The 16,892-nt window shown below is 39.7% G+C and overlaps 1 protein-coding gene across 3 annotated transcripts in view; it reads right to left on the bottom strand.

The window, feature by feature from the left end:
- Positions 1-7,850: 7,850 nt before the first annotated feature.
- The window catches only part of LOC137238290 (serine/threonine-protein kinase 32A), a 285,449-nt gene continuing 276,407 nt past the window's right edge, over positions 7,851-16,892 (bottom strand). For all 3 annotated transcript variants that reach the window (XM_067763112.1, XM_067763114.1, XM_067763113.1), the window contains one exon: positions 7,851-16,157. In XM_067763112.1, the coding sequence (XP_067619213.1) occupies positions 15,264-16,157 (894 nt within the window). In that variant the 3' untranslated portion in view covers positions 7,851-15,263. The remainder of the gene's footprint in view (positions 16,158-16,892) is intronic.

Below are 16,892 nucleotides of genomic sequence, written 5' to 3'. Positions count from 1 at the left end.
CAATATCTCAAATACTTTCGAAAGTGCTGGCAAAATGATTATAGGCCGGAAGCCACTAGGACAATCCCCGCAAACTTAGTTTTTGCAATGGGTATAACCGTGGCAACCTTCCACATATCAGGGGAAACAAGAGTTAGTAATACTGTGGTTGATAATATGTGTCAATGTGGGAAGAATATACGGGGCAATTAATTTAACAAATTTGATCGGTATATTGTTCTCACCGATTCAATTCGACCTTATTTTATTTATGCATCACGCCACATCAAGTCCCGAAACAGCTGTAAACTCGAAGGTATGACAAACAGGAACCACATATAAGGGACGGGTTGTGAAACAGGTATTAACACAAGGCGGGTTAACCCGATTCACAAAAGCTGCATTAACGTCTTCAGGATAAAGAAACAGTCAGAGCTCTCACTCACATGCACGCGAAGATTTTTCAAATTACGCCACAAAACATGATTAGGTAACGATACATCCAACATCTTACTGTAATACTTGCATTTTTCTCTCCTTATAAAGGCTGTGGTCTCATTTCCTGTATGTATGCACGCCAATTTGCGTCGCTTCGGTTTTTTTCCAGAGGGAATAAAGCTTATTGCGCTTCATGATCATAGCAGGGACGGATTTATTAAACCAAGGGCAAGAGGAAGATCTGCTGCTATATACCCGAGAAGGAACGTGAGTTGTATAAAGGTTTAAAATAATTTCATTCAAGAATCTCAGCTTTTCATGCACCGAACTCAAACTCCAACAAGCATACCAATTTATGCTGGAGATGCCTCCAAACAGGTTATTTACGTCCAGTCGACGATAATCTGGTGAAATGGATGGACAAGCTACTACACTGCGGTTATCGAGCACTACATCGAATGAACAGAAAATTAGATCATGGTCTGAGATAAAGGATAATTGGTCAAACTTTAAGACTTTAGACGAATTGAACACAATGAAATAGTCAAGAAGGCTGGGGCAGCAGTTCTGCCCATACCTTGTTGGTACGCAGACATTAACAACTTCAGGACCAACACTTGAAACATCGTCTAACAAACGGCAGGTATACGGGTCACTACATAATCTCCACAGATAATTATATCAGTGTAATCAACAGCAACCGAGGACAACATTGTAAAATACTCCTTCACGCTACAAGATTTATTAGGGTTATAGACGCACGACAAAAGGACTTTGGACATTGAACTAGACACTTCAACTAGCAAGTTCTCAGTGACGCTAACAGCTATACTTGAGACTATTCTGGACTTGAGATGCTTTTTACAATACATAGCAACACCACCACCTTTCTTTACCTTCCTATCCATTCTATAGAGTACGTATCCCTTTATATCATGATGGCCATCAAGTATTTCAGGTTTAAACCGAGTCTCGGAAACACAAGTGATATCACCACTAGATTGTTCGAATATCGCTATGACTACATCCATCTTTTCACCATTTAAACTACGAGCATTAAAGTGCACCACGTTCAGTAGCGGGTTTGAGGGGGATGCGATCGCCCCTTATTCAGAATCTTATATGATGGTAATATAAGAGAAGATTTTGTAACTTTCCTTGATGCGTACGATTCGATCCGCGAAGAAGATGTTATAAATGGAGAAAAAAATTGACAGGTGTAGCCTTGGCACACATAGTGATTTAATAATTTAGGACTACCCTTCGAAGATTGCCTTGGAATTGGAACGGATGGATGTTCTGTAATGACATCAGAAGTTAAGGGAGCTGTGCAGGAACTTATTAAAATATGTACCTACCAATGCCCATCACTGTCCGTGTTTCAACCATTGTCTTAATAACTCGCTTGCGAAAACGTCGAAAATCCTTCAAACAAAGGATTGTATTGCATTGATGAAAAAAATGATCAGTATCAGTCTCCGAAACGTACCATAGTTAGTGGACTATGTGAAACGCGCTGGTCTGAAAAACATGACGGTATAATGCAGTTTGAAGAAAACATCACAAAAATTGTTGCTTCGTTTCAAAAAATTTCTACTTGGCAAGATTCAACAACAAGTTCTGAGGCCCGTTCTATGTTGAAATCTATTTGCGAGACAGAGTTCGTGATTCCAATGATTTGTTTGAGCAATGTACTTTCTGTTACACGACCACTAACCTTACTTTTGCAAACACCGTCAATAGATTTGAATCAAGCTTCTGAAGCATTGAGTGATACTTTAAATAAAAAATAAATGTTAGGCGCGATAACTTCCGAAGAGATCTAAGGCCAAACTTCCCTTCCAATTTGCGTCGTGCTCCTCGTGATTTTCCCTACAAATTGGCCGGACGGGACCACATGTTTTATGCCGACTCCGAACGGCATCTGCAAGGCAGATGTGTTTTCACTGAGAGCTTTTCATGGCAGAAGTACATCCGGAGCGCTTGCCAAACACTGCCGAGGGGCGACCCCGCTTAGAAAAATTTTCTTCTAATTGAAAAACCTTATTTCTAAAATTTTTGAGGTTGCTTTGCCCGGGGTGTGAACCTAGGGCGGTGTGGTAGGCGGAGCACGTTACCATCACACCACGGTGGCCGCCAGTGTGTGAGTGGGTGAGTGTCAGTGACACTTTGCGAACATTAAAAAACCATAGACTTGAAACAGAAAGTCGTTTTTCGGGACTTTACAAAAAAATAGTCGCTTTAGCAGATGAGTTGAAGTTTGATATTGTCCTCCCACGAATTGCTAAAAAGCATATACATCGAGCGAACTACACTTCATCAGACGCTGAAGAGTATTATCGAAAAGCAATTTATATACCTCTTCTTGATCATATCATTCTTGATTTACAAGGTAGATTACCTGAAGATACATTGCAAGTTTTTAATCTTAATTTGCTACTCCCATCGCGAATCATCAAAGATAATACACTGCAAAAAAAGAATTTGTCTAAAGAGCTTGTCCAAGATCTTGGTAAAGGATACGCATCTCTTATTGGAGGAAATAAAATTAATCTAGATGGAGAGTACGAAGTGTGGTCAGAACGCTGGTCTGATAAGCAACACAAAAAATCAATTCCACTATCAGCTAGAAAAGTTTTAAATGATTGCAATGAATATGCGTTTCCATCAATAAATGCATTTATCAAAATTCTGGCCACGATTCCAGCTAGCAATGCTTGTGCTGAAGGGAGTTTTTCGACACTTCGCCGGTTGAAAACGTGGTTACGGTCCACAATTTCCCAGAACAGACTCACTGGTCTTGCACTTTTAAATACCCATTTCGATATTGAGATTGATATTGATCATATAATTGAAAGATACGTAAAAAAAAGGGAAGCATAGAATTAAATTTACTGTGTGAATATGAACTATGGAGAAGAGAAAAATGATGTCAAAAAATTTGATGTACTATTGTTAATTTGTATAACTAAATGAAACCAAATATGTGTATGAAATTATTAAACGATGTAAAAAAATACTAATAAATTTACCCCAAAAAAATAACGGTCTGCTATACGTTTCCCTTGTTCCTCAAAACACATCAGCTATTGGGAGAAACAATTACTGACTGAAATCGCCCCCCTCAAAGAGCAGCCTGGATCCGCCACTGACCACGTTGAAACCTTTATGGAGCCTCCATAGAACATTAAGCAAAGCTAGGCTGTTATTCGCAATGTTATTCGCTTTTCTACTTTCCCCAAACACTAAATACAATCGAATTAAAAGCAACTTTAAAATAAGTTATACACAAAGCCGAAGAAAAAGAAAAAATTAATAAAATGTTTGCGCCATCATCACATAATAAAAAACAATAAATCAGCATATAAAATTAAGGTTGGCGAAATCGATCCAGATCAGCCTCGCTGGTAACTTTTGTTGGCTATGCGGATGTATCAATTCCATGCCTAACATAGACGTCGGAGCGTGAATGCCGCCTGCAGCTTTCCCTGCCGCGTTAGTTGGATAGCCGCTTGTAGCAAAATCCTATTTTGCTTGGTGAGGCTCTCGTATAAGTGGAAGTTTCCTGTATACCGAGGGAACCCAAAGAAATAGCGCTTTTCGTACGCCTACGGTGCTCCCCAAACGCACGAAGAGTGTAATTCAAAATAATAAATTTTTATTGCTTAAGTTTTCGTAAAAATTTCCTCAAAGCATTAGTTTTTTGCAAAATTCGTCCTATATTTGGTTGGGTAATAAAAAGTTGCGTTCATCTTTTATCATTCAAGGTTCGATTCGAGCTCAAGGCCAGAACAATAATTTTTTTTTTTTATTAAATAAATTATAAAATTAAAAAATTGCTTCAAATAAATAAATGTTTTCATACATTGAAAAAAAAAAAAAAAAAAAAAAAAAAAAAAAAAAAAAAAAGCAATATGGGCAATCCCCGATTATTAAAAATCAGATAATTATTGCTATTTTTAATTTTTTTAAATTTGAAAAATTGTATTTTGTTTTTGGAATAGTAAGTAAATTTTTTTTTTCAGACAACCTGCCATAGCTGTGCAGATAGATCCATTTTGAAGGGTGCTAAGCCTTCATCATCAGTACGCTTTAGGCACGCTGCGCTAACCATTTAGCTATACAGCGGTGGTTTGTTTGACTGACAAGTTCCCACTTCTATTCCTTTTTACCAGCTATATTTTTCAGTGTTGCGCCATCTGTTGCAAATCACTGATAATGCTGCATTTTTTTATTGTCAATTACTTTGTTTTGACATTCGCAAGTGCTCATGGTTTATTAACAATTGTTTTTGTTTTTATCGGCCTATTGATAAATGATTCAAGGTTCGATTCGAGCTCAAGGCCAGAACAATAATTTTTTTCTAATGATAATTTTTTAATTTTTCTAAATTTGAAAAATTGTATTTTGTTTTTGGAATAGTAAGTAGACATTTTTTTTTCAGACAACCTGCCATAGCTGCGCAGGTTATCTAAAAAAATACAAGTAACGGCTTGTATAGTGTATTATATTACTAAACGAAGAATAGTAAAATCTACCCTCTAAAAGATGCATGCCGAACTTATCAGAACAACGAATAACATCAACGGGATTGGAACGAATACCTGAATATTCATCATGTGCATGGATTTGGCTTGTTTGTAACAGATTAACTGAGTTTTGTTGATTTTCCGACAGGGTGGATAATTGAACTATATTGGAACGATTTTCCGTCACCCCTGTCAAATTAGGTTTGGGAACGAGCCGGTTTCGGCGTTTTGCCATCTTCAGTGCCATCTTTCGTTCTATTTGGTTTCGTTTAAAGATTTACAAGGTGTAAAAACGTGTAAATAAAAAAAAAAAAGAATGCGAACAGAGAGACCAAAACAACCAAGAAGACTCATAACATGAGAGAGGAAAAAACAATTATAATGACGAATACGAAGATTAAGTGGGCAAAAGACTAAGAAAAATATGATGACTACAAAGACGGAGATAAATACGAAGACAAAGACTATGACGCAAGTGAAGACGAAAACGAAGGCAAATAAGAAAGCGAATATGAAAGGAAAGACTTCCACTATTGCGGAAGCTGGGGAGCAGGCCAGAACCTATATCGCGCTGAAACCCCGTTCCTTTTTAAGAGAGCTAGCAGAGCTTACCACGAAGCGAGGAGGAAGACCCTACAAGTGGAAAAACGGATATGCAACGCAAGAGGAGATACAAAACTTCAAGAGTCAGAGGGCTCGACCTATGCTTTTTCGCTTCGACAATGACTAAGAATCCGTTGGCATGGGATGCTTTCTTATGACAATTCAATCAATTTACAGTGAAAAGATCATACATTTGTAGTTTTCACAAAAAATATAATCATTTATCACATCGTGTGATGTGTACCAAACCCGAATCAAATGTTTTTGGAGAAAACTAAGCACATAAGGGCCTTTGACAATCCGAAACCTCAATTGGGGATGGCACAGTACAGACTAGAGTATGTCTACAAGGGGGCGTTCTGTCACCCCTACTATAGAGCTTGGTAGTAGATGAACTCCTACAGAAGCTCTGAGATAATGGAATTCACTTTAAGGGGTACTCGGACGATATTGTCATTAGTGTAAGAGACAGATTTGAGAGCACCCTTTGTGACATAATGAAGAGGGCATTGAGGTTGACAGCGGAATAGTATACAGAGGTAGTCCTAAGCATCAACCCTGACAATACGGCCAATGAACCTTTGTATCAGAAGAAGAAACCTGGAAGGGATGAGGCAAATCCTAATGAATGGAATGTGGTTTATGCATGTGACCGAAGTGATGTACTTGGGAGTCACCTTCGACTCTTAGATAGTGGACAATACCATATCAAGAGCAGCTATTGTAAGCGTACAGAAATAACTCACCAAGCTCCAACGCATGACGTGTGTCTGCATTACGGAAACGTGCGCGACGGCGGTAATGGAGGTGCTGCTCATCCGTGCTAACGCCTCTACCATAATAATTGAGCAGGCAGCCAGAAGCATTTTGGTGAAGTTGATTAAGTTTGATAAGCTTTTCAAAATAGAGCTGGGGAATAAATGTACATAGGACACTTCTTGAATAGATGCGCTCCACCAAGATTATACTCTCATATGGGCAGAAGACGTCAGAGTGCATCGAAGCGGCGGTCTTCGACCCCAGAACCAAAATGTCCATTCCAATTGGAAAATATCCGATCATTTCCCAGGTTGTTGTTGTTGTAGCGATAAGGTTACTCCCCGAAGGCGTGTGTTGTGGATGTGACGGTCCTTTGCCGGATACAGATCCGGTACGCTCCGGTAACACAGCACCATTAAGGTATTACCCCGACCATCTCGGGAACGATTTATATGGCCACATTAAATTTTCAGGCCATCCCTCCCTCCCCACCCCCAGGTTCCATGAGGAGCTTGGGGTCGCCTCGTCTGTTTGTGAAATTGGGTTTCGCCGCTCGAAGGTGAGGTTGAAAATTGGGTTGGAGGAGCTATATATTGCGCTACACAACCCCTTGAATCCCAATCATTTCCCAGGTCGAAGTTATCGCTGTAAGGTGGGCAGGGATAAATATGCAGCGGAGATCCGCAAATGAGAGAATTGTAATAATTAATATCTTCAGTTGAACTTAAATCATCAACAATCCTTGAGTGCATGGTGAGGTTAAATCGTTTTGGAGGCTATTAACACAATTCATGGTTTGGGTACCTGGCCACTGCGGGTTGGATAGCGACGAGCAAGCAGACGGGCTGGCCAGTAAGGCAGCGGTCAAAAAGCCAATAGAATCTGAGCACATCTTGGCGATAGTGTCAAACACTATAAGCTCAAGCAAAAGAAGGCATGCCTCAAAGAACAACACTGGCTCGAAAGCCCAGGACTGCGGCGGGAAAGGCCCTTATAGGAGGATATAACTCAAAGTGCTATAAAACCATTATTAACCTGCCAAAAAGCAGCCAGGAGGCATACTCACAGGTCACTGCAGACTTAAAAGCCACATGCACAAACTGCGTATATGATCCAATAGCCTCTGTCGGCTCTCCGACAGCAAGGATGCGAATGGAGAGTACATCCAGCTGGAATGCAATGCAGTTGCGAAAAGAAGGCTAAGGACCCTCTAAAGTCGAGCATCATTCTAGATTCCCTCATGGAGCATGGTTTCGACGAGGTGCTGCGAAGAGAAGAGGCACAATAGACCTAAAATGCACAGTGCATAACATTATAACAATCTGTCTATCTACTAAGATCATAATAATGTTCGAAATCTGCTATCAAACCTGTATATACGGAAAAAACAGAAAATCGTTCAATGTCAATTCAATTATATTGTAACTAATTTAGGCTTACGTTCGTATCGCTAAACTGTTGAATAAAACACTCCAATATTCTGTACTCCAAAATGGTCTTTATTAGACTGCTTTGAAAGTACTTCACAATTAAACTTCACTTCTCAACTGATAGCGTGTTTAAAACAAACTGATTGATCATGCCTCAGCTGGTGCTGCTTTTATATTCTTCGGTTTCCTCGTTCTTCTTATAGAATTTACTGCTTAGTTACCAGCTATAAAATTACCAGCTATAAACTACAGATGCACGTTTATAGCTTCTCGCAAAGCCATATGCGCATATATATGTGAGTGATACTTTTACAGATGATTGCATACTTTTGGGAGTGTCTTAGATATATGCATGTGTTTGCTGCTCGTATGCATAATGCTTGATTTGTTTATGTAGATACAAGTTGCTGCTTAGTATCGGCTTTGAGATGATAGTATGCCTTTGGCAAGGTGCACACGAGGCTACGCGTAATAGACGCTGCAGGCGAAATTTGTACGCTTTGATGCCGAACACACGTATTTGAATGGAAGCTGCATACGAGGCGTCAGCTGCATGAAAGCGACAAAGAATGAAATTTTCGTGTAGCTAAGCGTACAGCAATGTTGGTCGCTGAGCCTACGTACGTTTGAAAAAAAGGAAGAACAAGATGTTTGTTAACATTTTTTTGTATGCAAATTTGTGTAATTAGTTAAAAAATGTTACTTTAGTTAATAAAAGTGTGTGAAAGGTATATTACCAAAGCGAAAAAGAGTATTAAACACCACAACAGCTTCGTGTGCAGATCTTGGGGCGTAGAGAAATTGTAGCTATATGAAATATCTTGTACGCGTCTATGACGCGTAGCCTCGTGTGCACCTTGCCTAAGTGTTGCTAATATTCGTCACAATATTTATTTATGGATTTTTAGTATTGTATTCTTCGAATTAAATACATTTTAAAATACATTTTTGCACATTCAGTAAAAATATAATATTAATATCTTATGCATATGTACATATATACTTAACAATTATTTTATTTATTTAATTTCCATACCGTATTAAAAGACTAAAAAATTAAACTAAAAACTCTTTTTAATTAAATTAATTTTGTTCGCAATTATTCACATTTTGGTTAATAAAACGAAATAAATTTGATTAAAGAGCTTTTAATTCAAAATGTGATTAATAGCGAAGCTAATGATTTTGATTAATTGAAACTGATTAATTTTCGATTTTATAACAAAGTTTTGATTAATCGGCATACTCAGTTAATTGGAAAAGCGCAAATCCCTAAAAATAAACAATATTTAGAAATTGACGAAATATTAAACTTGAGTTAAAGGTCAGATATTTCAATAAAAAAATATTGCTCTCTTTTCATTGAGGGGCACAGTATTTTAAACTTTTTATATAGAGCCGAGCGATTAACTGATTACTCAAAATTTACATTAACTACATTTCAAATTACTTTATCGATTTATTTATTTATTTTTCAACTAATCAAAAATCTTTTTCGGCTGAGCAAAAGCAAATTAATTGAGTAATCGGCTTTTTGACTAATTACGTGGAACAAATAGGATATCCGTTGATTCAAGAAATGTATCATTGACAGTTTCAGGAGATAACTTACACGGTGCATCGGGAATACTATGAGCCGTTAGACTATTAAGGTTGCGTCACAGGATACGTGGAGGTAGCATAGTATCTAGCTTTCTTCCGAAATTTCCAAAGAACGCCAGTTTCTCACAACTATAAATTGGAGTTGATCTATTTCTAGCTGATCCGAAAGCCTCCTAATTTTCCAGTGGAGGGCTTTTCTTCCATCGCGAGTGGAGTTATTATGTAGTTTATTGGCCTTTTGAACCCCGTCATTGTAGCACGGAATCGGTGAGCGTTTAGGAGTAACAGCACGAATATTGTAACGCAAGAAACAAGTTTTTTAAAACTGTTTTCCCAACACTTCAACAACGATGTATTCGGCATCGCTGCTGTTTGGCTCAGTTAGAGCTTCTTACTTACAATTCGTCGACATTAAATTGCAACACCCCTGCCTCTTCTTTTATTTCTGTCATCACGTAGAAGATAGCAGTTGTCGATTTCAACAAAGAGATAACTATGGCTTACATCGATTTCAACTTGCCATTTTCTATAATAGATTAATAAAAACAACGACCTACCATCCAAAACCGACCACATCACATGGTTTTGGACTTCCAGGTTCAGAACATACTATATCCTTCAAGGGAGGAATGGGAAGAAGGCCTACACAATGGCAGGGGCATTACAATCTACACCGACTACTCGAAAATAGAAAAGGAAACTGGAGCTGAGATGTAATCAACACACCTACAGTTAAGCCAATCATTCTGACTTCCTGACGCATGCAGTCCCTTCCAGGCCGAGGTCAATGTCATAGACAAAGCAGCAAAGCTGCTTGAAGATAGTATGATATCCGACACCAACGTAACAATCTTTGTTGACAGCCAAGCCGCCTTAAGGGCATTAGAGTCCAACATGATAAAATCGGATATCGAGCGGAGATGTAGAGCATTGCTGGCTTCTATAAGTCATCGCAATGTCTCTCTTTGTTGGGTCTATGGGTACAGCGGTATTGAATGGAATGAACTCGCAGATGAGATGGCTAGAAAAGGTTCCGATTTGGACAAAAGTGACGTGGACAGCTCCGTCCGTCCATAGCTGAGTTATCTCTTGGGGAAAATCGAGGAATATCAGAATAGGGCAATGGACTTGCTGTCGACCAAAAGGGTTGACTGTGAAGTTTCAAGGTCCTTATGGACACGTTTGAATAGGAAAGGCACCAGTCTCCCTCTCAAACTGAACAAATCCGCGGTGAGGGTACTTACGGGTGTCATCACAGGTCATTGTGGTCAAGGTGTCAGGATGAGGAGTCGATCTATCTGCCGATGTCCGGGACTTCAAAGAAGAAGGCTCAGATTGCTGGGCTCACGGTTCTTCGACAGCCTGGCAGAGGTTAGGAATGTGGAAATCTCGCTTCTTCTTGGGTTCATCAGGGAAAGCAAGTGGTTCGTTGAGGACCACTAGGAGGTAATGGGTTAAACGAATGTGCCGCCGCCCTGCACTTACTGAGGGCACAATGGACAAAAAGGTCTCTGAGTGGAAGTGTGGGTTATGCCCACGCACGCTCTCTTAACCTAACCTAACAAAAACAATTTTACCATTGAGAGAGAGGATGTAAAAACATGAGTTAAGAAATATATTGGAATCTAAATATAAGAAGCAATAAAAACGAATAAATTGACTGTTTGCTCTGGGGATAGTAACGAATTAGCTGCAGATCTCCAAGGCTTAAAAATTCAACTGCATCTACCTATGCCGTAAGTAACCAAGCCCCTTACCGTAAAAATTGAAAATACCCTTCTATATCGCCTAAATTTGATTTCATCTTGAAGCAGTTTCCTGGCCGCAGTAGAAAGACTTCAATATATGCTAAATTTTCCACTGAGGCCTATCTCATCGAGTGAAATAGCAGATTTTAAACTCTTACAAACTTCAGAGAAGGCTCTAAAAATACGATCACGGTTCACAGGAGAATAAAACTTTATAATAATTGCGCTATTTGGACCCGTGGAATTTTTGGACCGGAATATCTGCTTCATTTGCAGAACCATGAATTCTATGGAGAGGTATATCTGGTTGAATATACTTTTTATATTTTCTTCCTCCATATAAGGCACCCCGAAGGCGACAGCATCAGCGACATAAATAGAGTTGGATTTCTGTGACACAACACCTTCGGGCGCTGGGCGAAGTTTATTCATCTCACCTTGATTTTTAGCAAAGTCTGCCTCCAATTCTGAAATGCGTTTAGCAAACACTGTTGGGGGAGCGGAAAGATTGAGGCATATGCTGATGATCTAGCGGTTGCTTACAGAGGCAAGTGCCCTCAAACTTAATGTGACTTGATGCAGGTAACATTGCGAGAGGTTTCCCTATGGGCCTCCCGATGTGGACTCAGCGTCAATTCCGACAAAGTTGAGCTTGTCTTATATACCAAACGATACAAAATAACATCGTTAAACCTACCAGAACTAAATGGTGTGGGCCTAAGCCTGGCAGATAAGGCCCAATTTCTAGGCGTAGTTTTATACAAAAAGCTGAAAAAGCTGGACAAAAGAAAGCTTACATTGCATTATATACGTGTAAAAGAACCATTGGCAAAAAATGGTGACTCACCCCCACATATGCAGATGGATTTATACCGCGATTATCCTATGGTAGCCAGCCTTAAGTAAGGCGTCAAACCTAAACTTGTTGGGTAAAGTCCACAGATCCAGCATGATCAGCCTAAGTGGTGCTCTAAGAACAACGCCTAGCGAAGCTCTTCAGGTAATTCTTGACATCCTTCCATTAGATCTAGCTGGTTATCGCGCGGCGGCAACTTCAGCCCTGCGCCTAAGGGAGTTATCGTGTTCGAACAGCAAGACCAGAGGACACTCTAGTATAATAAACAAATACAGTTTTCTCCCTCCTAACACGGATTGCTGTGCGACCAAAACAGTTGCGGAAGCCAACTTTAAGATAAAAATTCCCATTGGGGATGACTGGACGGAGTTGGATGGGTGCTTTGCTTTTGACGGCAGCATTTCCATATACACGGACGGCTCCAAGCTAAACGGTAGAGTTGGAGGAGGAGTATACTCAAGGGACCTAGGCCTCCAGCTTTCCTTCAGACTACCCGACTACTGCAGTGTAGTCCAGGCAGAAGTTTCAGCCATAGTGGAAACCGCAGCTAGGATAGGGACATACAATGTCGGCAAAGAAATTTTTATTTTCAGCGACAGCCAGGCTGCCATAAAATCCCTTGGCACCTACTCGTTCAATTCTGAACTAGCACTAAACTGTCGCCGATCTCTTCAAGAGATGGCACACCAGAACCGTGTACACCTCACATGGGTCCCTGGATATAGGGACAACGAGGGAAACTGCATTGCAGATGAACTCCTAGGATGGGTACAACCAGGTAGATTCTTCCTGATCAAGAACGCTTACGTATGCCCCTGGCCACATGCAAGCTAATGCTAAAAGAACATATCCACCGTCAAGCCGACGAAAGATGGCTACAATCACCGGGGTGTCGAATATCGAAGGAAACCTGGCCAAAATGGGATTCTAAAAGATCCAGTCACGTGTACAACCTAAGTAGGGATACAAGTTCCACCCTTGTGGGGGTACTAACTAGTCATTGCCTTATAGGTAAGCTTGCAGAAAGGTTAGGAGCGCCTTATCGTCGATTCTGCAGGAGTTGTAAAGAGGATGATTCTCATCATCCGTAACTGCCCGACACTAAAGGGAGCACGGCAGCGCTTTCTGGGTGCTCCATTTCTAGATAATCTGAGCCAGGTGGTGGAGTATGACGTCAAGGACCTGGTAGCTTTTATCAGGTCCTCAAAATGATTCGAAGAGGAAAGGTAATGGTGTTTTTTCGTGGATCACAACGACCCTAATATCACTGGCCTAAGTCTGCCCTCGGGCAGCCACTTCAACCTAACCTAACCTTAGCAAGCACTAGGGCATTTGCTGATAGAGCAGCCACTTCCGATTCCATCCGTTTTACCATAGTGTATCTAAACAAGTTTGTCAACTAAGCGATAGACGTCAAAACTACAAACAGCCTCGCTCACCTGATGCAAATCTCAGGTCTAGAGTTACATTTTTGGTACGTAAGAATACTTCAAGCTGAGTTGCATTTGATAGTTTAATAAAACTTTGTAGTATTTACAGATGGAATAGTTGCATATATTTCCACGGAAATAAGATTACTAGAAGATTTGGAGCCTGCAACAATGCGGAAACATACGGAAAGCAAAATTTATTTAAATTAGAGTCAAAATATAAAGCGCCACACGTGTAACATGGAAACATTTCACTTCTAAGGCTGTTTACCCAAATGCATAAGGGCAAAATTATATAAACGCTTTGGTAGCTTCAAAGCAAAGATAACGTACGGCGTTTCATTGTTTTTCGTATGGCGTTGTCAAAGCGTAGGCACGCAACCAAAGCATTTATGTAAATTTTTCGATACTTCGCCCGACAGATGAATTAATGAATGCAACACAACTGGCGGCCACCGTGGTGTGATGGTAGCGTGCTCCGCCTATCACACCGTATGCCCTGGGTTCAACTCCCGGGCAAACCAACATCAAAATTTTAGAAATAAGATTTTTCAATTAGAAGAAAATTTTTCTAAGCGGGGTCGCCCCTCGGCAGTGTCTGGCAAGCGCTCCGATTGTATTTCTGCCATGAAAAGCTCTCAGTGAAAACTCATCTGCCTTGCAGATGCCGTTCGGAGTCGGCATAAAACATGTAGGTCCCGTCCGGCCAATTTGTAGGGAAAAATCAAGAGGAGCACGACGCAAATTGGAAGTGAAGCTCGGCCTTAGATCTCTTCGGAGGTTATCGCGCCTTACATTTATTTTTTTTATTTATTTTTAACACAACCAAAGCGTCTGTGTAAATCCTCCTTAATTTTTGCAGCTGTGAAAGTCTCCTGCAAATAAAATGGTGCTGTAAGTGCAAACAAATCAAACTCCTATATGACACTACTTTATTTTCTATGTATTTTTCTTGTATTTTCTCTTATATTTTTTGTAGAGGGAGCCAATAAGGTTTCAGTACTGGTGTAAGTGTGTGAACTATATTTAAAAAAACTAACAAAATACTAGAAAAATACAACGTAGTTCATTAAAAACAAACAAGCCACTTTGTATTTCGATAGGGTTTTTTGACATTAGGCCGTTTTTTCTTTATTTTTTCTGACAAATGAAAATTTTGTTTTTAGTTTCAAAATTTTGTGCATAAAAACGCAATTAAATTCAAAGTGTAAATTGTGTGTGCAAATGAGTTTTCAATAAGTGTACATTTTTCAGTTTTTCATAGGAATTGACCTCCAGATTATTGTATTACACAAATATAGTGAACTTGGGTACAGAAATTCAAATTAAAAAGTTTTTCACAATAATTTGAAAAACTACGTTTTCTCTGCTTTTTACACTTAAAGGAGTAACCCTCAGTAATAAATTAAACTTTTAATGAAAATCAATGACTGTGAACTGAAGACTTTTCGCCATGATATAAAATTAAAATGCTGTGGAACAGGAGCAACGCTTTTGTGACTACATAAACCCTGTTTCAATCTTTTACGTCTCTGCACAGGACCCAAGTTGACCGTTTTCAACCGAAACAACAATGTCAACCCAGATTTCCCCGTTATGCTCACTTAAGCGAGTGCCTATCAGAAAGAAGTCAACACACTTGTACTTGTACACTATGCGTTTTACAAACTTGTCTTCTAGCTCCACTATTTTGGCAGTTATACATTCAAAAAGAGATTAAATATGATCCGGTTGAAAATAAAATTTTTCACGCTATTTCACTGCACCCAAAATAGTTGAAGGAACGGCAGGAAGTTGGCGCGACATTTAAATGATGTTGTTGTTGTCGATGCCATTTTGAACAAAGTTATATGCTACCCCTGCTTGTTTACTTTATTAATTTGCGCTGATTAATTATTCAAATTCCCACACGCATTCGCCTGCGTTGCAACAACAACTCTATTCGTCACCGCTGTTGTTGTAGCAGCAACGATTTGAGTAGCCGATGGCGAAGGTGTACGATCGATAAATTCTAAACTCTCATTATCCTTTGGTTGCGTTGTTCTTTGTTTTTGTGAGTGATGTGTGATACTAACATTATGATTATGTTGTTGACATTTTATACAAATCGGAGGAAATATTGTTGTTCTTGTTGTACTTGAAATAGTAGTAGAATTTGAAACCGTTTCTATAATAGGCGCAGACGGCGCACTGCAAATCGGGCTATTGATCAGCGAGGTGTTTGTTGTAGTGGGACTAAATTTATGTTTTGTTGCTGTCGTTTTTGTATTGGTTATGTTATTAGATGTTGTGCAGTGACTTTTGTTGTGCTCGATAATGTCCCCAATATTGTCGTCGTTGTTTTCACTATCTCCGTGGCAACTTAGGTGCATGATTATTGGCTTTTCTTGTATTGGCGCCAAACTTGTTATAATCGAATTTGCCATAGCATGCTCGAGCTCACGCTGCCAATCATTTTCCTTCTTTTCCATAGCCTTCCGCTTCAATTCCTTATAACGATTGTAAACGATGAACTCTTTAATAAGCACAGTTTCTGTATCACTATCGCGTTGGGCTGAACGTTGTTTGGCCAAACGTTTCTTTTTCTTATGTAGCGGTCGTGTTTCCACAATCATCTCTTCAAGTTCCAAGCAGGGATCACAATTGAGGTGATCTTCAGGCGGTTTAAAAGTTGGTTTCGTCTTTTTTTCTAGCACACTCTTGAAGTCAACATTTCGAAGAAGTGGAGTTTGTTGAAGTTCTTGCTGCGAACTGATGCGAGCACCCGGATGAATACAGAGCAACTGTAACGAAAGTGAAGGATACGTTAGGTTAATATAAAGTAGTAGGTTAGGTTGAAAAAATTATGATATTTGGAGAGGGATGGGGATATGAATAAGGATAGGGAGAGGAATGAGGATAGAAATAGAGATAGGGATATGTAGAGGAATGGGGATATAAATAAGGAGAGGGAGAAGAGTGGGATAGAAAAAGGAATATGGATAGGGATAGGGATAGGAAAAGGGTTAGCTGGTGGTCCCAATCCATTTCCCATGTTTTGTGCAGTAATCCAATAAAAAATAAAACAAAATAAAATAAAATAAAATAAAATAAAACTTAGTGCGATTAACCTCCAAGGAAATTTAGGCCGAGCTTCTTTTCCAATTTGCGTCGTGATGGTTTTCTTATTTTTACCACAAGTTGGCGGAACGGAGGACATGTTTTATGACGACTCCGAACGGCATTTGCAAGGCAGATGAATTTTCGCTGATAAGGTTTTCGTGGCAAAACTACACTCGAGGGCGACTCCGCCTACAAAAACTTGTTTCTAAGTGAGAAAACTTGTTTTTAAAATTTCGGTTTTGCTTTTGCCAGGGCTTAAACCGAGGACCTCTGGTCTGGTAAATGGACGACGCTACCACCATACCACGTCGGCCGCGGAAAAGCCAATATATAGTATAAAACTGTTATATCGTGGCTTTATTCAGGGAAGTGCCTACCAGTGGGAACGGGTAGGCGGGCTGTGAGGTATTCAGAGA

The sequence above is a fragment of the Eurosta solidaginis genome, chromosome 1 (assembly GCF_040869045.1).
Source record: "Eurosta solidaginis isolate ZX-2024a chromosome 1, ASM4086904v1, whole genome shotgun sequence".
In the NCBI taxonomy this organism is placed as follows: domain Eukaryota; kingdom Metazoa; phylum Arthropoda; class Insecta; order Diptera; family Tephritidae; genus Eurosta; species Eurosta solidaginis.
Note: the sequence above shows the minus strand (reverse complement) of the source record. Positions and strands in the feature narration are given on the sequence as shown.